This window comes from Truncatella angustata (genome assembly GCF_020726525.1).
Source record: "Truncatella angustata strain MPI-SDFR-AT-0073 chromosome Unknown BKA67scaffold_8, whole genome shotgun sequence".
NCBI lineage: Eukaryota > Fungi > Ascomycota > Sordariomycetes > Amphisphaeriales > Sporocadaceae > Truncatella > Truncatella angustata.
This window is the reverse complement of record NW_025763388.1, coordinates 2,488,642-2,511,134: the sequence shown is the minus strand read 5'-3', so window position 1 is coordinate 2,511,134 and position 22,493 is coordinate 2,488,642. Positions and strand designations below refer to the sequence as shown.

At 52.2% G+C, this 22,493-nt stretch overlaps 8 protein-coding genes across 8 annotated transcripts; 6 read left to right on the top strand and 2 right to left on the bottom strand.

Moving 5' to 3' along the window:
* Window positions 1-998: 998 nt before the first annotated feature.
* On the bottom strand, window positions 999-2,504 carry BKA67DRAFT_662819 (3-ketosteroid reductase; the record flags this gene model as incomplete). The annotated part of the gene is made up of 2 exons (XM_046108079.1): window positions 999-2,385; window positions 2,437-2,504. 2 exons carry the CDS (start codon window positions 2,502-2,504, stop codon window positions 999-1,001), a joined length of 1,455 nt encoding a protein of 484 aa, XP_045954601.1.
* Window positions 2,505-3,839: 1,335 nt separating this feature from the next.
* BKA67DRAFT_662818 (uncharacterized protein) lies at window positions 3,840-4,239 on the top strand (the record flags this gene model as incomplete). The annotated part of the gene is made up of 2 exons (XM_046108078.1): window positions 3,840-3,935; window positions 3,991-4,239. 2 exons carry the CDS (start codon window positions 3,840-3,842, stop codon window positions 4,237-4,239), a joined length of 345 nt encoding a protein of 114 aa, XP_045954600.1.
* A 126-nt stretch (window positions 4,240-4,365) lies between these two features.
* BKA67DRAFT_523477 (homoserine dehydrogenase) lies at window positions 4,366-5,557 on the bottom strand (the record flags this gene model as incomplete). The annotated part of the gene is made up of 2 exons (XM_046098475.1): window positions 4,366-5,423; window positions 5,524-5,557. The coding sequence occupies 2 exons, from the start codon at window positions 5,555-5,557 to the stop codon at window positions 4,366-4,368; spliced, it is 1,092 nt and encodes a 363-aa protein (XP_045954599.1).
* Window positions 5,558-6,240: 683 nt separating this feature from the next.
* On the top strand, window positions 6,241-7,371 carry BKA67DRAFT_662816 (uncharacterized protein; the record flags this gene model as incomplete). Its single annotated transcript, XM_046108077.1, has 1 exon — window positions 6,241-7,371. One exon carries the CDS (start codon window positions 6,241-6,243, stop codon window positions 7,369-7,371), a length of 1,131 nt encoding a protein of 376 aa, XP_045954598.1.
* A 5,513-nt stretch (window positions 7,372-12,884) lies between these two features.
* BKA67DRAFT_662815 (uncharacterized protein) lies at window positions 12,885-14,068 on the top strand (the record flags this gene model as incomplete). Its single annotated transcript, XM_046108076.1, has 4 exons — window positions 12,885-12,895; window positions 13,159-13,330; window positions 13,386-13,466; window positions 13,610-14,068. The coding sequence occupies 4 exons, from the start codon at window positions 12,885-12,887 to the stop codon at window positions 14,066-14,068; spliced, it is 723 nt and encodes a 240-aa protein (XP_045954597.1).
* A 728-nt stretch (window positions 14,069-14,796) lies between these two features.
* BKA67DRAFT_662814 (ubiquinol-cytochrome C reductase hinge protein-domain-containing protein) lies at window positions 14,797-15,621 on the top strand (the record flags this gene model as incomplete). Its single annotated transcript, XM_046108075.1, has 4 exons — window positions 14,797-14,889; window positions 15,010-15,190; window positions 15,346-15,462; window positions 15,557-15,621. The coding sequence occupies 4 exons, from the start codon at window positions 14,797-14,799 to the stop codon at window positions 15,619-15,621; spliced, it is 456 nt and encodes a 151-aa protein (XP_045954596.1).
* Window positions 15,622-17,957: 2,336 nt separating this feature from the next.
* On the top strand, window positions 17,958-19,684 carry BKA67DRAFT_579420 (major facilitator superfamily domain-containing protein). Its single transcript, XM_046103769.1, has one exon. The coding sequence runs from the start codon at window positions 18,340-18,342 to the stop codon at window positions 19,429-19,431; it is 1,092 nt and encodes a 363-aa protein (XP_045954595.1). The 5' UTR covers window positions 17,958-18,339; the 3' UTR covers window positions 19,432-19,684.
* An 826-nt stretch (window positions 19,685-20,510) lies between these two features.
* On the top strand, window positions 20,511-22,277 carry BKA67DRAFT_579416 (beta-lactamase/transpeptidase-like protein). The gene is made up of 2 exons (XM_046103768.1): window positions 20,511-21,570; window positions 21,643-22,277. The coding sequence occupies exons 1-2, from the start codon at window positions 20,921-20,923 to the stop codon at window positions 22,127-22,129; spliced, it is 1,137 nt and encodes a 378-aa protein (XP_045954594.1). The 5' UTR covers window positions 20,511-20,920; the 3' UTR covers window positions 22,130-22,277.
* Window positions 22,278-22,493: the final 216 nt, after the last annotated feature.

Genomic DNA, 22,493 nt, shown 5'->3' with positions numbered 1-22,493 from the left:
TGCGGAAGGACCACCACGAGATACGCCGTCACAATCCGCAAAGCAACGACCTGCATATTATGCGGGATGGGGGAGGTGTGGGATCGATGCGTGTAAGATTGCATGACACTGCAATTTTAACCCTCACGGGAGGCATGCGTCGACTCCAGAGCAGGCTCCTCAGTAAGAGCGGGCGCACTTGAGCATTATGCCGTAACGTCGACTTTCCAACGATCGGTCACATCCTGCAGAGCGGTTAGACGATTCTTTCCGCCATGTTGTGCTGGCACCCAATCTATAGGCCTTTCGAAATACGCCATAAGGAGAATTTCGCTGTAGTCTCAGCACGACGGACCCGAGTCCCCTGATCTGGAGGGAGGGACCGCTTCCGTCGAATCTCGATCAAAAAAAGTTCCACACCCCAGACGGGCGTACTTGGATCATAGCACGCAGCCTCGTTGTGAGGCCGATCGATGCATATGCACGAATGCACTGCAATTTTAACCCCCGCGAAGGACTTGCCAGAGCCCCTTCACGGGGCCGCAGCCTGGTGCCAAGCTCGCCAATACTCCTTCGGTACAAGCAGGTGCAGGCGGCCCACGGTGCGAAGCCGTGCTCAGCAGCCCAATAATCCGGGCCCACGTCTTGCATACACACAGTGAACGCCCTGTTCCCCTCCAGCTAACCACAAAGGATTGAATTCATGCTGCATGATGAAGGCGATGCCAGTGCTAGGAACGAAACTTTTGAATAATGTTTTCACTGCAATCTTGATGGTTGCGAAGGGCATGGCTCGGGGTCTGCAATGCTGACACATCGGGCTAATTCGTAGCTGCCCTCCAGGAAAGAGATTCATCAAGTGCTCAGAATTTAGCAGGTGAACATGGTTATTCTGATGAATAGCCCAGCAGTCCTGTTATGGTGTTTAGTTGAAACATTGAAAGAGAAACACAGCATCTCACAGAAGACCATATTGCATAGTAGCCAAGTTTTCTTACAATGACTTGGAGAAGGCGAGATCACCGTGAACCACCCCAGAGCTGCTCACTAGCCATCTTCTGGTCCTCTCTCCCCTCCGCCCCGAGGATACCCTCCCACTGACCCCTCAGGCTCTCCAGCTCCTTCCAGCACGCCACGGCATCTTCCTCGAACCTGATTATCTTCTCCTCGGTTAGCTCGACAGCATCCCGCTTGCGGCCCGTCAGCTTCCTCTGTATGCCCTCGGCCGTGTCACTCCTGATGGCCTCCGCATCCTCCACCTTGCCCTCCCAGCCCCAGCCTTCGACTTCGCTCTTCTTGGGCGCGGCGTTGGCCAGACGGTCGCAGGCAGAACCCCATTTCACCCGGTGAGCGTGCAGCGAGTCGAGTTCTTCCTGAGTTGCCAGCGCGACCCACACGGCGGAGCAAGCAGCCAGGTACGTCTCGACGACGTGCCAGGGCGAGCCGAGATAGCGGCATAGGTACATGGCGACGTAGTACCAGAAGTAGAGGAAGGCGTTAAGGGGGAAGAGGGGCGTGCATACGATGCCGGGGTGCGTGAGGTAGAAGCGCGGCTTCTTCTCCTGCTGGGCGGGCGACAGGTGGGGAGTGTTGAAGTACGAGGCCGAGACCTTTTGGACGCTCGGTAGGTCGGCCGTGAGGCTGATCAGGTCTGTGACGCGCTTGCTGCTCTCGTAGGGTGCGGCGGAGTGGAAGCCTTGCATGTCATCCATCGAGAGGTGGCGCTCTTCGGCGTCGATGCTAGAAGTCCACACTATGCGGCCGGCGGGCTCTGCTGCGTCGCGGGATCGAGATAGAAGCGGAAGCAGTTGGTGTGCCAGTAAGTAGTGTCCGAAGAGATTTGCGGTGAAGACCTCGGCGAGCGCAGGCTGAGACTCAGGGCCCTTCTCTCCGGTGATGTCTTGAGGTGGTAGTGTGCTGCTCGGCAAGGCAGCCTTGAAAATAGGAAATGTGTAGGCCTGCGCTGGTCCATCGGTGAAAGTCTGTCTGATGAAGAGCGACCAATCCAGGCCTGACCATCCACCATAGCCGGCGTTGAATATGACGGCGTCGAGGCGAGGTATAGAGAGGGCGTCGCCATTTGCGACAACTCCTGTTGGGTCCCTCACGTCTCCGTTGACGAGTCTGCTGGCTGCTTTGTAAATGGTAGGTAATTTGCAGAGGTCCAGCTCGATAGATACGACATGGACCCGGTCTGTAGCCCACTGAGGATAGTAACCGAATCCCGTCCGTGAAGCGAGCCTCTTAGACTTTGCTGTTTTGGCGAGGTATGAGCGGATATTCTGGATCGCCTCGCTGGACTTCTTTGCGCTTCGCGTTGTGGGTATCAGGATTAAGTGGGAGTGCAGTGATCGCGTCGCCAGGAAGTCGTCGATCATGCGCTGGCATATGGCAAGGCCAACACCGCTATAGACATGTTAGTCGGCAACTTGAGGGTAGTCGGGCTGGGTCGCATACCTGTTGGCACCTGTGATCAAGACGAAGTATTGCTCGTGGCTGGGCACGTTTGCCCAAGGAGCGGCCATTTTGCGGATGCGCGGTCTCTTGGATATATGGTGATCTCAATATTCTTGACTGTCTCTATGTGAGGGGATCGCCGAGGGTATGTTTCGTGATCCAGCTACAATACTATCGCAGAGCGCGGGCGGGAAGGTCTACACCGGCACGGGCGAGTGGTTCACTGGTTTAAGCGCGAAAGAAATGCGAACGGGACCTGTTGAGCCTAACAGCGGTATTAGCCCATCAATTGACGGTACTGTGTTGGAATTGATTGAACTAATTGAAATTACACGTCCTGCAGCAGCGAACGACAGCGGCGCGTTCGCGGTGTCCGTCCTCAAGAAATTGGGCGGTGGATAGTGGCAGGAAGGCAGCTCGGCGCCAGCATGAGCCGCGTGGGATGATCCGTCAGGGGGGAAGCAGCAGCCAAAGCGTCTACGCAGCTCTAAGACCATTGGATTCATGACACTATCGCGATAGTATACTTCTTTGAAATGGTATAATGAAGTGTTTACCGATATGAAATTGCCTTTGTGAGGGTGTCTTCTACAAAAGAGCGAGTTCGCGTTGCCTTGCTGCGTAAGATTTTGGCTCTGACTGCAAGGGAGCTGTCAGCCGTCTTCAAGGTTCCCCTGCCAAGACTTTATAATCTCAATGGGACGATGATAAGACTGAAATACAGCGTCGTCGTAGCAATGACAGCTGTTTTCGAGCTTGAAATTGACAGTATCGTCTAACCGGACCTTTTGAGAGTGCCCGGTTTCCTGCCTTGCACTTCCCTGATTTTACAGTAACAAGTCACCTTGACGTGGTGGTGACAAAGTGACCCGGGAGGCCGGCAGGGCCGGCCCATCAGATTGCAGGGTGCCAGCATGCGGGCTGCAGTTAGTGCCCTGGCGATCGTTAGGGAGACCTCCCGCTTCCTCATCTAATTTATCTCTGGAGTCTAAAGTCTGGAGGGAAGCTCCCAATCGTCTGCTTTATACATACCTGGGCAAAGAGCTGAGCCCGTACCATCAATCGCCCTGGCTATTTCTGACCGAGCGCGCAAACAACAAGCTGGCCCGCTGGTTGCATACACACCTCATCCGCTGAGGCTCACGTAGCTTCCCTCCGATTGTTCGCCCTCTGAAGAGTCGCTTCGCCTCTGCTTTTGTGCCCCTGGAGTTCGTGGGTTACACAGATCCGGAAACTCCACCAAACCGCTGCAGCCACTTTGCGTTAGCTACCTACTTAAATATCCGAGAGCATTGATAACGACCACATTGCGTACCACGACCAACCCACAGCGCGACCGTTGCCTTGAGCTGTCTCGATCCACGTCTGATAGAAGTCTGACCCAAGCCTGTACAAATTTGGCAATGCGCACGGCTTTCGACCCAATGGCTTGGTATTCCGGTGTTGTTCCAATTCCTCTCGAGGTCTGGAGTATGGTTGGGTGGATTAGCTTCTTCTTCGTGAGTCGACGTCCCCATTCCTGGGATACTGTACGCATGTACTGACGTGCTCTAGAAACTGGCCAGCCTGGCTTTCGCTGGTCCATTGATCGCTCTGGTCATATTTGATATATGCCTCTGGATCTGGAGATTGGTTCGCACAGAGCCCCGGAACGTTTCACCTTCTCAGAGAGCCTCGCTGTCTCCCAAGCCGGGCGCAACAAAACGAAACTACAACATCGCAACTGCTAGCTCGACATCCGTCGCATCAGAGGCCACGGCACGAAATAGACAAACTGGCACCGCAACGACGAGACAAACATGATTCCATGTTTCAGATTCAGATTTCAGATTGCAGATATATCATATTCATAAGTTCTAAACTTTTCCGCGAAAAACAAATATATGCCTCCTTGAACTGTGTCGGCCTTTGATTCGAGGGCTGGACGATCTAGATTTGCGACAGGACCTTGAGCAGATCGCCAGTTACACCCATAGCAGTGACATCACCACCAGCACCGGCACCCTGGATGATGAGGGGGTTGCTTCCGTACCGCTTGGTGTAGAAGCTGATGATGTTGTCGCTTCCCTTGAGTGCGGCAATAGGATGCGATCGGTCAAACATCTCCAAGCCAACCTTGACTGCCTTGGTGGCAACATCGATACTGCCTACAAAGCGCACGACCTTGCCCTGCTTCTCGGCTGCAGCCTTAGTGCCCTCCATCTCCGAGTCAAACTCGGGGAGGCGCTGGAGGAACTCATCGCCACTGGCGACCGACTCGAGGGCTTGGGGGATCAAGCTCTGGACCGGGAAGGAGGTGGGGGACTCGACAGGCAGACCAGCCAATCGCGCCAAGATGGTCAGCTTCCTGGCAACGTCGAGACCGTTCAGATCGTCTCGGGGGTCGGGCTCTGTATATCCAAGCTCCTTGGCCTTCTTGACCTCGGCCGACCAATTTCCACCGGAGCCCTCGAGAGGAGCAAAGGAGTTGAAGAGGAAGGACATGGTTCCGGAGAAGACACCCTCAATCTTTGTGACCTCGTCACCAGTATCGACCAGATCCTTGAGAGTGGAGATGACAGGGAGACCTGCACCAACGGAAGACTCGTGGTAGACCTTGGCACCGGATGCGGAGGCGGCCGTGAAGATGTCTTGCCACAGCTTATAAGAGCCGGAGAAGGCCTTCTTGTTTGGTGTGACAATGCTGATGCCGCTGCTCAAGAATGCTGGGTAGGTGTCGGCAACATCTTGAGAGCTGGTGTTGTCGACCAGGACGGTCTTGTAAGGGGCGGCAGCCAGGTACTCAACGACCTTGGGAAGGGCCAAGGGGGCGCTGGTGGCAGAGCCGAGCTCCTGGATGGCGGACTCGAAGGGAATGGGAGAGTAGTCGGGCTTGTAGACGGCCTTCTTGCTAGTAGAGAAATAGACCAGGTTGAGCTTAGGTGTCGGTCGACGAGCAGCCAGTGTTTGAAGTTGGGAGAGGAAGCTTTTGCCTACACCTCCAGCGCCTGAGAGGATGAGTGCAAGTCAGTACTACTATACACTATGATAATGTACTGCGTTGCATCTCCATGCGTACAGGCGAGAGAACTGGGGTTGAGGACGAACCAATGATGGCGATGTTGACCTGGGTAGCGGACATTGTGACAAGTGGTTTCTCCCGAGAAGTCTTCAGTCTCTTAGGGTCAACTGGTAATGAATATGAGGATATCCTTGAACGAGTTGGTGTCAAATTGTGTTTTGTTCACTGACGTGACTGACGTGACTGACGAAATGCGGACGACGTGGGGTAATTTCTTTACAAACTTGAAATTGGCCGATCGCGGGGCATTTTCCAGGTCTGCCAGGGGGAGGGGGGGGGGGGGGGGGGGGCACCACAGGCCAAGCACAGGCTTTAGCGGAGGCTCGACATTGGAACTGGAGCTGGCAAGAGCTGGAGCTCAGCTGAAGCTTTAGTGGGGCACGGGTAAGCAGTTGCTAAGTTAGTCTAGGTTAGTCTTACCTAGCTGCATGTCTTACGGCGATTGATTGATTAATGAACCTGCGGTAGGTACATACATAGTAATGTTAGTATTATTCCTTGTCACCTATTGTGTTGTGAAGTAATACAAAGCAGAGCAAAATATCTACCGATTTGCAGACACATACAGAGAGCTTCATGGCATAAGAAATCGCCACCCATTAAACGCAACTCTCATCGTCTTCCCCCTCCCCCCCCACTACGCCTTCTCACGCCTCCCGTCTCCCGTCTCCCGTCTCCCGATAGTATTTGCAACCAGAACACTCAGCAAGCCGCCTATATAGCACACACTGCGGACCAAGGACATGCCACAAGACCCAAACCTCTACGGCCAACGGCCAACCAAGAAACAACGGAAGGAGATTCCTCTCTCCAGCTCCCTCGCCTTCACATCTCAGCTCTCCTCGCTCCTCACCGCGCCTTCGTCCTCCACGAGCGCCCCTACATCCTCCGCCTCCCACGGCCGAGCCCGACCCTCCAGGACGAAAGACGACCTCTTCTCCGTCAAGGCGAAACGGAAACCCGCGTCCACGGCCAAGAGCACCGACGACAAGCATGGCCACCCCCGCGCAAAGCTACAGCTCAAGGATCCCAGAGGCACAGAGGAAGACAAGCAGGACCTCGCCCGCACGAGGCGCAACATGGAGGGCAAAGCCAGGCTCTACAACGCCATGAAGAGGGGCGACTACATCGCCAAGGACGGCGAGACCGGTCCCCTGGTCGACTTCGATGCCAAGTGGGCGGCGACGCACCCCGGAGAGGAGCTAGAGGAAAACCGTCATGATTCAAGTTCGGGCGCCGACAACGACTCGGACGACGACGACGAAGAGGGCGCCATGGGCAACGAGATAATCGAGTACCAGGACGAATACGGGCGCACGCGCAGGGGCACGCGCGCCGAGGTCGCGAGGCAGCGCCGGCGCGACGCGAGGAGCGCCCTCGGCGCCGAGGAGCTGGACGCCATGAGCGCCCGGCCCCGCGCCCCGGACAATATCATCCGGGGCGACGTTATACAGAGCCACGCCTTCAACCCCGAGGACGACACCTGGGACAAGATGGAGCAGCTCGCTGGCCGGAGGGACAAGAGCCCCACGCCGCCCCCCGACACCCACTACGACGGCAACTGGGAGATCCGCACCAAGGGCGTCGGCTTCTACCACTTCAGCAAGGATAACAGCGAGCGGGACGAGGCCATGCGGAATCTGGTGAAGGAGAGGGAAAATACCGAGCGGGTCCGGAAGGAGAGGGAGGCGGAGAGGGAGAGGAGAAAGAGAGAGATCGAGGAGAGGAGGAAGAAGATCGGGGAGAAGAGGTCCAAGAGGATGGCCGATGAATTCTTGGACGGTCTGGGGGCAGAGTTGACTGCTGCCGGGAAGAATGAGGGCAAAGATGTCGCCGGAGGCGAGGCGAAAAACCCAGAAGCTTCGTCATCATGAGGTTTCAGAGCCCCTGATAACGTTGCTCTCGTCGTTGTCTGAGTTACGTCGAGCATGCCCTGGTTTTTTTATACCCCACCTCCACCTAGGAAAAAACATTTGGTTTTCTCAATGTGATGTTAGTTGTTCACGTGAACAAATCAAGTCTCAATTCTTTATACTCGGGACAAAGACAATACTCAGACCCGGTGGGGTTTATATTGGTGCTCTGGACCCTGGACTCTGACCGCAGTTCCTTTCTAGCACCCATGAGCGCGGCACGCATCCCCTGCTCGAATAATGTTATAATTGCAGTGAAACTTGGGAGCCAATCAGTGGGTTTGAATGCTTGACCTAGTATGCAGCACTACTGCGGACCCTTTTTACTTTATTGGATGAGACATGTTTTTAGATCTATGAGTGGCTTCGCAAGCGGGTACTGGCTATAAAGCCCGTAGCCTGAGCGAGCCAGCGCGGAATCTTTTGCAAACAGAAGCACCAGGCTGGTATGGCCCGACGAGTGTAATGACATCTTCGAAGTTGCGCGCCTATTCTTCTCGGGCATTTAGCGTATCCTCTCGCTGTCGGAGATGAGTGTTCGCTTAAATTCGATTGTAAGGCAACATCAATGACATGGCTCTATATCGGGATGCGGTCGTGGTGATGGTCTTGATTGGTTCGGTGTTTTACTTGAACCTGGACAAGATGAATACACCAGGGCTCTACTATTTCTATTATTCCAATCATATGACTGTATATCGAGCTATATCACGATCAAGCACTTGTGTCGTACTGCGACAAGTGCGGGAGGAAAAGAAGTAAAGAGGTTCGTAAGAAACCACAAACGGCTACATAGGCAAATAGTTTTTTGGGAGCGGAACTCTAAGACTTTTGAAACTATGGTACTTGCCCAGTTGAAACCCATTTCTAGTAGTCTTCCAAGCGCGGAATGCAATGTTCTCTTGTCAATACAAATTATTACGAATCACTGTAGATACTCCTGTCGTGCCTAACTCGTCTAACCTAGTAGCCTCATGGTCAGCAGCCACGTAACGAAGTGGTACTAACACGCTGTATGCAGTATACTCAAGTCAGCCAAGCTAGAAAGTCCATTCGCCGTGTGATTAGGGGTAATTAGTTTCCTGGTGGCATGATCGCACGGCAGAGTTAATAGTTTCCCACTACACCGGCCGAATGCTTCGTAATGCGGATTGGCCGCATCCCGGTGTCGACTTGCCCCAGCCAGTCTTGGCTTGCTATTAGATAGTTGTGCCTACCGCCCATTACTGGTAACGAGGTCAAATTGTTTGGTAAATAAATAAACATGGGTACCGCTGCTACCCACGAAATGATTAGCTCGGGCCGCTCATGATTATATGGATGCCTATAGTTCGGTGAGACATACTCACCAAAGCACTGTAAGTGCATCTGCTCAGCTCCAGGCCCTGTATAACAAGTTGTCATGTCAGCTTCGAAGAATAGCAATGACGCGTAACAACACGCCTGGCCTATCTAGCTCGAACAACTCCAACATAAACTGTTCGAGTGCGGCATTTCAGTTGATTTCCCCCGCACGCCTTGCTTATTTTCGACACCTTCGACTCAGTTGGAAACCATTATCCTACACGGAGAGAACCCCTGGTGGATACAGGAGCCTTTTGTAATGGGGGTTGCTGGCAGAACGGCAAACGTCATCCGTCATCATGTCCTTATCTCATGTATATTATAGCGACAGCACGCTGCAGACGCCCGTGTGTAGGGGTGGTCTTCACAAACGGCGAACAATACACGGCGATAGCCGAACGTGCGCCACGGTCTAGCCCGCTGATATTCCCCTCCCTCCTGGCACACGGATAGGTGGCAGCGGTGGAGTAACCACACGGTGTATCGCAAAAAGCAAAGCCATATACCGAATATCGTCCAATAATCGATGCTGATGGCTGGCATGAGCCATTAGCTTCAACGCTTGACTCACGAATCCTTGCGATATGTGGCAACTGCACTACCTGATAAGTCGACTTACACTAAGCCATACATGAGAGAGAGGAGCACAAAAGTAACCAGTATGATCCCCACAACAGTGCTGCTTTGACCATACTCCGCAGCTGTATATCCGAGATCGTGGCTGCATTTTGCGGCGTACGGATCATTAATCATACACAAAATATAGTTGTCGGGCGTATGAGTAGTGTCTGAATGGTATGTACAGCCCTAACACTGTGTCATACACTTACACGGGTGCATGATGGTCTTGTAGTCTATGTCGACGCCAGCATCCCCGTAGGAACTTGAGCCGAGTGCCAAGAACATTATAAGGAGCAGAATTGACAACGACAAGGTGACCCCGACCATAAAACCAAGGGTCGCTAGGGTTTGGCAGATATTGTGCATATGCCGATCAATCAGCCTTCACTCGGTCTGACTAAGCAGGGGAGGAGTACGAAGTAACATATTGATCAGAAGACCACGTAGTTTGATGAAGCAGGAAAATGGTCTTGCCATGGATCCATGAGATGTGAGTATAGCGTATGCGAGCTACGTCGCTGAGCGGCGTTAGGAGCTTGATGGGAATTTCGCGTAGCCGAAGGGTCGGGGTGTATGTATACTGCTGGTTGTGATTCGTATGCATGAAACAACATCGCATGAGCTCCATTGTTTGGATAGGCCCCGAGGAGCTCTTCAGTGAGGAAAGGAACACATATCATGCCTGGTCATTGCTCTGCACGTCAAAGCTTTTGTTGACAGTATGATCGCGCGGCGTCTGTGCTGCCGTTTGTATCGCGACCATCTTGATTCATGAGCCGTTGATAAAGTATACAAATGGACCGTTGCTACTGCCTGAATAAACTGCCACTGGACACTGGAGAGGATATGTGCGCCATCCTGCTTGCTCGCAGCTGAGCTGATTGCTATTGACACAAGCCAAGGTGTAGCCTTCTCCCAGGGAACCCTCCGGGACGAGACGATATGTGGGTGCATTGTGGTTAGGTTTCTACACAGTTGTCTCAACGGGCCCGCGGGGGTTCTTGTTGCTACAATAAAATAACGCGGAGCGTTCGGTTCGTAGCTTTGCAGATCGACAATATAACCGATATAGAATCTTCGACAGAGCGGGGGGATACTCGGTGGGATCAGAGGCGGTCAACAAGTGTCCTTTCCTCCGGATCCGGACAACATGTAAGGAGGACGTCCTTCATGTAGAGCCCGGTGCCAAAGATTCGTGATATAGCGCCATGACAGCTCGATGATGATTCGTAGATCTGCGATTCGATCCTGTAATGATATGGAGTAGCACTTTGATCGTACCAGAGATAGCTTTCCAGAGGCTTTCTGAAGTCCTTTCCGATGACGGGTGTCGACAAGCTCTTGATACAGGGGCTGTATCCGTGAGATTACTGACGCTAGCTGGTAAAGCCATTTCGAAGGATGAGGCAGGGGTACATAGTGCCACAACAATTATGTTTTGAATCGAATCGTGACTGGTGCTTGTCGTCCACCTTGCATGAGCGGCATTGGAACCAGACAAATGGTCATTGGCTGGTGAACCATGGATGCGTGTCCATCCGGAGAAGAAAAACTGCAATATGTACGGTAATTCTGATTACCGACAGCACTGTGTTCCTACCCCTAGGACAGAACTAAACGCAAACGCTGCTGAATATTCGAAAAGCTGGGTGACTTGCTCCAGGTAGCAGTGCTAGAAGCTCGATAAATGATGTGGTTCGTGATGTAATGAAAGTCAAGGCCGAAAAAAACTTCAAAGTACAGTACGGTGCCGAGTCCAAGAGCCCGATCTGCAACTGCACTGCCGTAATCATTTTGGGCGAACTAGACCATTCTAACACAAATGAAGTTGTACAAGTTGAGATATGCAGATCACGTGCCAACCATCAATCGCACTTTCTGCCACCATCCATAGAGTCAACTCTATCGCCAGCCATGCACATGCTGCCCTCCAATAACCAATTAGGTAGGTAGTCAGAACCTGTACACCACATGGGTGCCATCACATCTATTTTGAGTTGTCATTCGCGCGTACTCTTTGGCATAAGACGGCCGCTTCAAGTGCTCATCAGGAACCTTACGAGTGTCCAAAAAGGATCAATAGTCTGCCCTGTCAGCGTAAATGAACAGGGTTGGGAAGTGCTCGAGTACTACATAGTACATTGACCATATTTTATGTGGAGCTGATGGCCAGTCCTCTATGGTTGTGGCCCTTGTATGAGTCGAGTCAGTCAAGATAACAGCGACTGGGCGACATACAGTATGCCGTCAAGGAGGGAGGTTTGAACGTCCGAAGCTTGGAATACAAACTGCATGTGCAGCTCGGGTCGACAAAAGGCACGAGTCAGCAATGTGGTTGGCGGAGTCGTCCAACGCATAGCTGGCCCATTCCCTCGGATCGCTTCCAAGGGTCTTTCCTATCGAGTCGAGCTAAATGCCGGCAAGCTTCGAAGCCTGTTACCTAATTATCCCACGCACCTTGCTCCGCCTTATAGCCAAATGTTATTCGTGAGAATTTGTACACAATAACGTGGATAAACTCCTGTCGGCAGGCAATACTGGCCTAGACGGAAAACCAGTCATGGTCACGCAATGTCGACGTTACACGTAACTACGGAGAAGCTGCAATTATAAATCCAATTTAGTGCAAGTCGGTCAACAGGGGGACTTCACCGAGAGAGGTACGGGACGAAGTCTATTTTGCCTCCAGCACAGAGAAACATCCAATGGACCTGTTGAACCAAACAAACCTAGAACAGCAGGAGATCAGACTTGTGATTGTGAAGGCGATATGTATTGGTTTGGCACCACTAATCGACCGGATGTATGCGGGCAAGCTGGCGCAGGAGGACATCGCATTTGCCCCGTCGTTCTTGTTGTTCGCCAAAGCTGATTCGACCTTTGACCGTAAAAACCGGGCCCCCTTGGAGCCAGGCTCTGAACCTCTCGCTGAGGAACATCAAAGGTCGCACTATCCGAATCACATCTTACTAGGTTGCTGTAGACCTACTGCGATCGCGAATCGTCGTGCCTAATCACGTCTGTATACTTTGTTTACACTTTTGAGTTCATACCGTTTCACCAGGCACCTCAGTCCATCTCTCTCCCTGCGCGCACACCCTTCAAGAACAAAGTATTGCCGAGCCACACTAGTAGGGCATCATCACCCCTCTCTCTCCCTACGTTGACATTTCCCCGGCTCCTCCCCTCGTGCTTTGCGCACACAGACGCCTCCACATCTGCGAGACCTGGCATTCCCTTGGGTACTTTTCTGTCCATACTCGGCAAGACGTGCAAAGCGGCTACAGCTAGTGGCCCACTCTAGACTTCCAGCATCTCCCGCCGCTGCTGCTTAGACTTCTGCAGGTCGTGCCGCTCCGCGTGGTGTTTCTGCCCAGCTAGACAATCCGTACCCTGCTCTCCATCATATGAGAAACCAGTCTAGAAGCTGCATCGAAATTTGACAGGACCACCACAACGAAAGGCAGGGCTACACACCTTGAGCCACCTCGGTCCTCCTTCTGCCCACAATGTCCATAAAGTATGTCTCCATTCCTTCGTCTCCCCGAATCCACACCTGCTGCATCTTTACCCTGCCTTGTGCTATGTGTGAGCGTGACTATTTCCATCTTGATCCGAGGCCGACTCTGATACTCTACCCCTGCATCAAGTCCAAGCCCCCCGCTATAGCCACCCTCGTACATTATGGACTATGGCCTCCAACTACAACATGGGGACATTTTGCGTTCGATGACAGAAGACGAGCTACTTCCTGGTGAGAGATACTGATCAGTCTTGATGTAGTTGGGTTATGCTAAAGCGCTCTGGAGAGCTGGAGCCATTGCCGAATGAAGAAGTATTACATCAGACAAAGGGCCGCCTATCACTCGATATCTCAGCTCCGTCGCCGTCGACCGGTATTCCCCCGTTCTCATTAAAATGCGCCCACGGTGTGGCATATATCACAAGCAAACGGGTAAACGATCTTGCAGGCCTTGCGACCAGATATCTGGCTGACCTCAACGTTGAAGCTTGTCTTCCTCCCAGTACAACCCACTGAGCAATTCAAATCATTCTCATCTTTGATACTCAAGACTGAAAACTCCCGCGTAGTGAGTTTCTTGGGACACTATCATCCTTACCACCCACAGTGATGACTAACAACATGACAGAGTGTGTCTCCGTTGAAGACTCGGAACTATCAGACCTGCGCCACGAAGTCAGAGTTACTGGTCATGAGTGCTGACGTGTCTAGGTCGGGGCATCCTGGGGCGGCTTCGGGGCTAACTACTGGGATACTGAGGTCAGACCAGAGGCCGACGGCAACATTCCGGCGGATTACACTCGGGTCAACATGAGGCTGACCTTCAACGATGGCGGGCACAGTGACTGGGCTCTCAAGTATGAAAACATTCGCGGACGACTTCTGCATGCTGCCACTGTAGCGAGAGAAACAGGTAATGCACAAGTTCTGAACTCGGTAACGGCGGAGCAACTTCCGGAATATTCGCCACGTGAAGGAGGATCGAGGCAGAGTCAAACGTTTGCCGACCAGACGCAAGTCGAACGTCAAGCGGACGAAGCGGCGGAGGCAAGAGAGCAAAACCGGGCTTTGCCCGACGAGCCTCCGCCGGACTATGATGAGGCACAGGCACAAGCAGTCGCGATGCAATTTGATGAGCGACAACGAGAAGATGCGGAAAGGGGACGTTAATGTGGGCATCATGAGGATTATGAGTGCATGAATCAGATTTTTTGGCAGCACAAAGCTTTGCGCGATCTGCATTATTATTGTTGTTGTTGCCTGAATAATTAATCGATGAGACAACATTAATACCCAAGATGAAGTAACGATACCTTTGACGGTTCAAACCAAGTCAATACATTTGTCGGCGGCTTTCATGGTCTCCCTCCACCGCTCGAACAGCTACAAGTCAAAAGAGATTATCTCCATAGGGTCTCTCGTAGTGCCAATCAGCGAAATGTGATGTTTTCAGTCTACTGAATGCTACTTAGATTGGGTCCTTCGAACTTTCGTGGACAGACAAGTTGCCATGCATTACAACGACGACAACAAGAGCTTTGAGGAAGGGAATGGGAATTGCAAACTTGGGAGAAAGGCAAACAATTTATGAGAGTCAGGCACATATCCAGCACTGGTAAGCTCTTATACGAATAAATGTTCGGGATAGCTTCCTGCTGCAAAGGAGGCATCTCGTCTTTGGTGCGAGGCGAGCTCAAAGTGCCGAGTGGATACCTCCCACCGAGATCACGTGATAATCTTTCGAGCCGGCGGCCAACCAAATGCCTCAATTTCAAAGCATCAACATTTTCGTTGGATCCCGGGAGACGAGAGAAGAGAGACCGCAAAAGCGTCATCACCAAAAACCTCTCAACCTAATCCACAACCGACCATTGGTCTCGACTGTACTTTTGAGCACAATGGGTTTCTGGGAATCTATCACCGACTTGGTCGAGGCTGCCGCGCCTTGGTCCACCGCCGAGGCCGAAGCTCCTGCTCAGGACACCGAACAGGTACGATCTCGCGCAACCCCCGATCAGTCACCACCTCGGCTCAATACGCTCTGCCTGATTGAGCCCTATATTCACAAACCATAGCGTTGTTTGGGAGCACTGTACTGACCCGAATGCCAGGAGACCAAGGACGAGAGCAAGGACGACACCAAGGCCGACGAGTCCGAAGAGTCCAAGGACGAGCCCAAGGAGGAAGAGTCTGCCGAGGGCGAGTCCGAGGACGCTGAAGAGGAGGAGGAGGAGGAAGAGGAGGAGGAAGAAGAAGAAGAGCCGCAAGACCCCAAGGACGTTTACGAGGAAGGTTGGTTAACCCCTTGACGGAAAGAAAGAAAAAAAACCCCGTCTCGACACAAGCTGCTTGCAGCTTACCAACATCGGCTACAACCTTTGAGCGGTTGCTTCCTCACATCTTGCGCAACCACCGTTCAACGAGCAACTACTGACTGATCTTTCCAGAGTGCAAGAACTCCAAGCAATGCGCCCCTGCCAAGCACCACTACGACGAGTGCGTTGAGCGCGTTACCAAGGCCGAGGAGGATGGCAATGGCGGCAATGAGGACTGCGTTGAAGAATGTAAGTTTCGATTATTTGTCTCGCGGGTTGCTTTCTGCACCGCCGCAATTTGTCCTGCCATAACAGTCTCAGGCCTAACGCAAACTACCTATAGTCTTCCACCTCGCACACTGCGCCACTCAATGTGCTGCTCCCAAGCTTTGGTCCACCCTCAAATAAACGTAAACGACTATCAACCGTCTTCGTCCCCTCTATCGGTGCCTCGCGAGCATGTATACAACGTTTAGAACAGCTGTGCCGGAAGATTGGGCGAGAAGGAACTTTAAACCTCTATAGAACAACTCAGGTTGTCTTATGATGGGTCTGTAACAAGATTTGCGGCTCAGTGAAGTGGGCGTTGCTGTGTTGGGAGAACCAGCATGGCCTGCTTTTTTTGTATCATACACTGCATGCAAACCAGAATATTAGATTTCTCCTACCTCACTTTATCTTCTAGGCCAAATTCGGATCTTATCTCCTGGTGAGTGCAGGAAGGATCAGGACGGCGTACACTGTCAACTCCATGACTGCAGTCAGATTGGTTCCATGGCACTTTTTGGTTCTATGTCAGGCAGGCAGTGACTTGAGTGCAACTTGTGTGACTCCGGAATCAACTTATCGCGCAGGGAGCCGAGGTCAACATATGAAGGAGGTTGCCATCCTTTTCCTCGCCCCCCTTATCAGTACACTGAATCGTCTACCGCCTTGCATAATGTTAGTTTCCAACGCCTTGATTTCGAGGCAGCATTGCAGGCACAACGAGATCCCGAACCCATGATTTCGGCTCTGCTTGCTGAACGTGGTTGTCTTGGGAATTGGCCCAATCAGGACGGTTAGAGGCAATATGATGCCTATTACACAGCGGACAAAAGCCATGTCCTGAATGACAATATCTTCTATTCCACGCATCGAAGCGATCCGTCTTCGTCGCATCAAGAAGCCACAGTCCTTGCTGATTGCTTATCATATTAACCAGGCACAGAAATTCCCAACTGCATCGTCACGGCTCGCGGCTTGGTTCTTATCTATAAGTTCATAGGAATTTATACAACTAATAAACGAGCTGAACCCGTTGTTGTTAAATTGACGGTCCACTCGCTTCGGTTCACGCAAACGAACCGGCAAACCTGAAGCAGGCTCCGAGCCGAGATAATGGCCTACTGTTGACCAATCGGAGATGTGGAGGCGCGTCGTCCGGCCGAGTCGTGGACACTATTGAGATCCAGACTCGCAAGTCGTCTGGTCCCTGTGGTTTCAACATGCCACTTCATGCACCCATGAGCCTCTGCCGACGACTGTTGTCCAGTGCATATCTGACATAAATCCAAGGAGAATTGAGTGCCGCAAATGCTGTTTAAGACATTCGAATATATGCACACGCGAATCAGCTACAATGACAAGATGTTCAGAAAATCATGTCTCCTGATCGCGAACTAACCTGGTTCACACTACACTACATTAAGCTTTGTGTGCACGCAGCGCTCGGTTGCAGACGTGCATGAAAATCATGTGAATATGGGCGTGTTATCGTTACCTAACCACTGAGAATGCAAGTGTGGAAGCAGGGTTACACTGGGGGGGAAGCCATTTGCTTAAAGGCGAATGTTCCCAGTTTCGGGCAAGGGGGTGGGTGCCCGCCCTTCGAAACCAGACTCGAGGAAATGAACATGCACCCTGTAACGAAAAGAGAAAGAACTCGTGCCATGCGGAGAGGCGGCAAAGCACACCACTAGGTTAAGTTAATTGTCCAATGGGTTAATCGAAATGAGGAGGCTTTTTCCTTCCTCAAGGATCGTGGTGTTCCTGTTTCCTACTCCTTCCCACGTGCGCATGTTTTTTCTTTCCAATTTGAGAAGGATCTCGTCTGTCGTCTTTCTGAAGGGATGCGTTGAATCTTTTGGCATGTCGTAAAAATACCCCCATTCAACCTAACACAAGCGAAAACGCATCTGTAAACTTTGACAATCAAGGGGACTGTTAGGTCGCGCTACCTGTCTCCCGATCGGCCCCAGATCCGCAGTTATTCTGGGCGATTTCCCACAGAGACCCAGCCAGTCAGCCCGCCCGTGCGCGCCTCCACTCGCAAGCCCTCAGCTCCAAGCACCTGGGGAGTATTGCGCCGTCGCAGCTTGTTTTGCGGGCGATGGCTCGTGACGCCAAAGCAGCACCGGCAAAGTCTGATGCCGACCAACAACAAGAAGACGTGGGCTTTGTTTTAGACAACGGCTACGACGACAAGAAGGAGGCTGCCCAGTCGGGCGGTTATGCGCTCGGCGCCATGAGCAACAACGACGGCGGAAGGCGCTCCTCCACCAAGGATCTTGACGATGCTGACTACAAGCCCACGACTGTCCGGGAGCTGGGGCATGAGGTGCAGATCGTCGGGGGCAATGCGGGAGTCGACGACGACGACGAAGATGGTGGGACCGTTGAAGATGGCAGTTTTGTTGACCGCGCCGGCGCGGAGTACAGGGTTTACAAGAAGAGGTGGTTTGGTCTCGTCACGCTGACGTTCCTGAATATTATTGTTAGTTGGGATGTAAGTTCAATTCGCTTTGCCCCTTGGCTGTAACCCCAAATTTTTTCCTTTGTTGGGGGCTGGTTGATCCTGCACGTCTTGTTGGTTCAATTGTTGGTCAAGTCACAATGCCAAACCAACGACCCATTGGTGAAAGTTGATGGCTGGGTTGAAAGCGGCTGCAGACGAGGTCTGCCAGCATCAGCCTTATCAAAGACAAATTCAGACGTGGACTATATACTGACAACAACTAGTGGCTTACATTCTCGCCCGTCTCTGATAAGGCTGCACTCTACTATGGCGTGAGCGAATCGTCCATCAATTGGCTCTCTACCGGTTTTCTTTTCGTCTTCGTGGCCATCAGCCCCCTGACGATATGGATGCTGCATTTGGGTCCGAAGCCGTCCATTATCACTGCTGCTGCCCTTCTACTCATTGGAAACTGGATTCGTTATGGTGGCTCACATTCAGCGGATGGTGGCATCTTCGGTGTTGTCATGTTCGGCCAAATTCTGATCGGCGCTGCTCAGTCTTTTGTGCTCAGCGCTCCAACCAGGTATTCTGATCTCTGGTTTACCTCACGAGGCCGTGTCGCTGCAACTGCGATCATGAGTCTGGCCAATCCGTTTGGCGCGGCGTTGGGTCAACTTGTTGTCCCCTTCATGGTTACCAAAAGGGAGGAGACCAGCAGCATGGTGCTCTACGTCAGCATCATAGCAACTGTAATTTGCATTCCGTCCTTCTTTATCCCGGCTGCTCCTCCGACACCTCCTGCGCCATCTGGGGAGACGCCAAAAGAGCCTATTTTGACATCGTTGCGGAAATTGAGCAAGAACGTTGAGTTCTGGCTCATTTTCATTCCTTATGGCGTCTACGTTGGTTTCTTTAACTCTATCTCCTCCCTTTTGAACCAGATCATGATGCCGTATGGCTTCACATCTGATGACGCCGGCATCGCGGGTGCTGTGCTTATCGTTGTTGGTCTTGTGGCAGCTGCCATCTCCTCGCCCATCCTAGATCGTACGAAGAAGTTCCTGCTTGCTATCAAGCTCGCAGTCCCCATCATCGGGATTTGCTACCTCGTCTTCATCTGGATGCCAGCCACGCGCGATTTAGCTGGCCCTTATGTGGTCCTCGGTCTCCTGGGAGCATCAAGCTTCTGCCTCGTGCCTGTCGCGCTAGAATACCTCATTGAGATGTCCCACCCGTGCTCTCCCGAGGTCACAAGCACATTGGGTTGGTCTCTGGGGCAGTTGCTTGGCGCTTGCTTTATCCTTATCTCTGATGCCTTGAAGGCAGGAGAGGATGCAAACCCTCCAAATAATATGGATAGGGCGCTTATCTTCCAGGCTGTAGTGGCGCTGGCTGTCGTCCCGCTGCCCTTATGCCTTGGCTTGTTTGGTCGCGGAGACAAGGTGAAACTAAGGAGGGTCGCGAGTGACGATCGTGTTGGTCCGATAGCAGTCGTTTGAGAATAGTTGTCGGTCATGAATTCAACACCACTGAGCCCGGGTATGGGATATCGAGAGAGTATTTCTGAGTCGGCACTGTAGGGATCGGCATGGATGTGCAATAATGTTTGTAACATGGCGTACGATTCGTATTAGTACTCCAGCACCAGTTGTTCATATTATTGGAACCTCTTCTTTCTATATATTTGCTCTAGACCCACAATTCATCCAATGTCATGCGGGCTTCCCCTGCTGACCCAGTATCATTTCGCATTCGTATGTTCTCCTCTGTGCTAGAAGTTAGACAAGATCTGGAATACGAGGCCCGAGACGGATTCCGCGGCACCCTGTGAGCGACACCCGGACAAGCCATTTCCTCCAGAAATTCCACGGCCATGCTGTTCCATATATGTAGTACCGGTGAACGTAATCAGCAACCAGGTTTAAAAGTCCATGGATTGTATATCCGCCACCACTTGCTGGAATACATGCAGGATCGCGTTGCCCTGAGGCCCGTGACACATTGATGTTATGAGATGGCATGAGAAAGTCAAATCGCCTTTCGATCGTTCCTGCGAAATTGCACTTTGTAGGAATGATTTATGATGTTGCGCGGCGCACCGAATTGTATCTGCTTATCAGGGACGCTGGTAAACTGATGCAGTTAGCGTAGGGGCACAGCACTCACCAAACCGTGAGCGTTGCTCGTATTTTAGGTGACTCAACGTCTTGAAAAAAGAAGAGAGCTCGGTGTTCGTTTCTTGTTGTCTTGAATCCGTTTTGTCTGCGAGGAAGCAGGAATAGAAATCTGTAGGCATGAAGTTCCTGGCTTTAGTTCCGATTGCTCTGGTCGCGCAACAAACCGCTGCAGCGGCCGATGCTGCTCAACTGCCCTTAACGCCTGGGTATACCGACCGTATTAACGGCGACGAGACTCTACGTAGTGCACGTCTTGATCAGTACATCAAAGATGTCATGGATGAGTGGCATACTCCGGGGTTAGCTGTTTCCGTCATCCAGGGAGACAGCACTTGGGCAAGAGTAAGACGTGTTTGATCACTTTCTCGCTTGCCGGCGGCGGTCTCCAACAGATTATCGTCATAATACTCATGTCTCCCAACGAAACTTGCTATCCAAGTTTTTCTCGCCATGTTAGATACAGAACATTGTATGAACACGAATGCTTACATGAAACTAGGGTTATGGATTCGCATCCCTACCATCAACACCTGTGACTCCGGAGACGCTGTTCCTGACTGGCAGCACTACCAAATCTTTCACTGCCGCCGCCATTTCCCTGCTGGTCGACAACTCGTCCGAGTACTCATCCATCCAGTGGACGACGCCTATATCGGAACTCCTTCGCGAAGATTTTGTTCTGAGCGACGAATGGGCAACACGTCATGTCACAATCGAAGACATCCTGAGCCACCGGACCGGGTATCCCCGCCACGATCTGGCCTTTGCGAGGGACACGCAGGACCTGGTGCGTAAGTTGCGGCACTTGCCCATGTCTGCAGAGCCTCGGGTGCAGTTTCAATACAACAACATGATGTATGGAGTCGCGGGATATCTTATCGAGACGCTTACGGGCTCTTCGCTGAGAGACTTCTTTCGTGTGCATCTATGGGAGCCCATGGGTCTCGAAAACACATTCCTTGGGTTGGACGACCCTGCCATCCAGAATAGCGGACTACTCGTGGCTGACGAGTACTACTATGACGAGTCCACGGATGCATATCTTCGCCTAGAACACGCGAACGTGTCCGGAGACGCAGCAGCCGGCGCTGCCATTTCCAATGTCCTAGACTATGCCAAGTACTTGCGGGTGATGCTGGACGAAGAGAAACCAATGTCCAAGGCCGGCCATCGTGAACTCAAGACCGCGCGGAGCTTTGTTAGCGGTGGTGTTGCGCCCTTTGTCGGTCCCATCACCTACGCTTTCGGGTGGATGAGCGGGGTTGTTCAGGGCGAGCAGATATGGCTTCACTCGGGCCAGGTAGATGGGTTCACGACGTGGATGTTGATCGTACCATCGAGGCAGATCGGTATCACGGTCATGACCAATGCGGCGTCGAAAGCACTGACGCTCGTGCTGTACCGTATATTATACGACCTACTTGAAGTCAGGGAGAAGGACAGATTTGACTTTGCAGCCAAGTATGTTTATCATTTTGTGATTCTTGATCCTTGACTTTGAAAACTTTCGGAACTGTTAATAACCTGCGGTAGGTTCCTAAACGACGTCGAGCAAGAGAAGCACTATCTAGCGACTTGCCCGGAACGAGTATATCCAAATTTGCCATCGCCTCCGCTTCCACACACTCTGCCGCTCCCGAACCACACGGGCAGATATCGCGATGAGGGCTATGGTGACTTTGACGTGTTGCTCGACTGCGGCAGCACTGAAGCAGCCACGACCACGGCGCGCGGCGGCTCATGCAAGCTTCGGGTTCAGAAGCTCGAATATGGCCCGTTCCCCTGGCCTTTCATACTCAACCTGGATCACAAGTCCGGAAACTACTGGCTCGGGTGGCCCGAGTTCCGGGGCACGGATATACCGCCGGCTTGCCTTGAGGTGCGGTTTCGCGTCAATGCGAGTGGGGAGGTGTCCCATTTTGGGTTCAATGCTAGGATGGAGGATGGTGCGCCTCTGGTCTGGTTTGATAGGATAGACGAGAGACTGGACCCTGAGAGCAGCAGGGCAGTGTCTTCATGATGATATCTTCTGTGATTTCATAGTGCCACAAAACATTCTGCAGCCCTAAAGAACAGGTTTTATGGCCTATGTGGCTCTGTATCCATCGTTGACCGCTGTACAACAGTGTCTTCTTGACGCGAAGGCGATCCAACGCAATGCACATGGATACATTTGAAAACATGCTAAACTGTGCACGTACAGTTTTATGCACTCGCATGAAATTTAAGATAGGGCAAATACTGGAGCCAATAGCCGACTCCATATGTAAGTCTGCAGCTTCTGCATGGCTACCTATAGCATAGCTCAGGGGCACGCTTAGCTTGGACATACCTCAGACTAGACCGTGCCTCGATGTTGCGAACTGATGCTTCAAAAGTAGCCA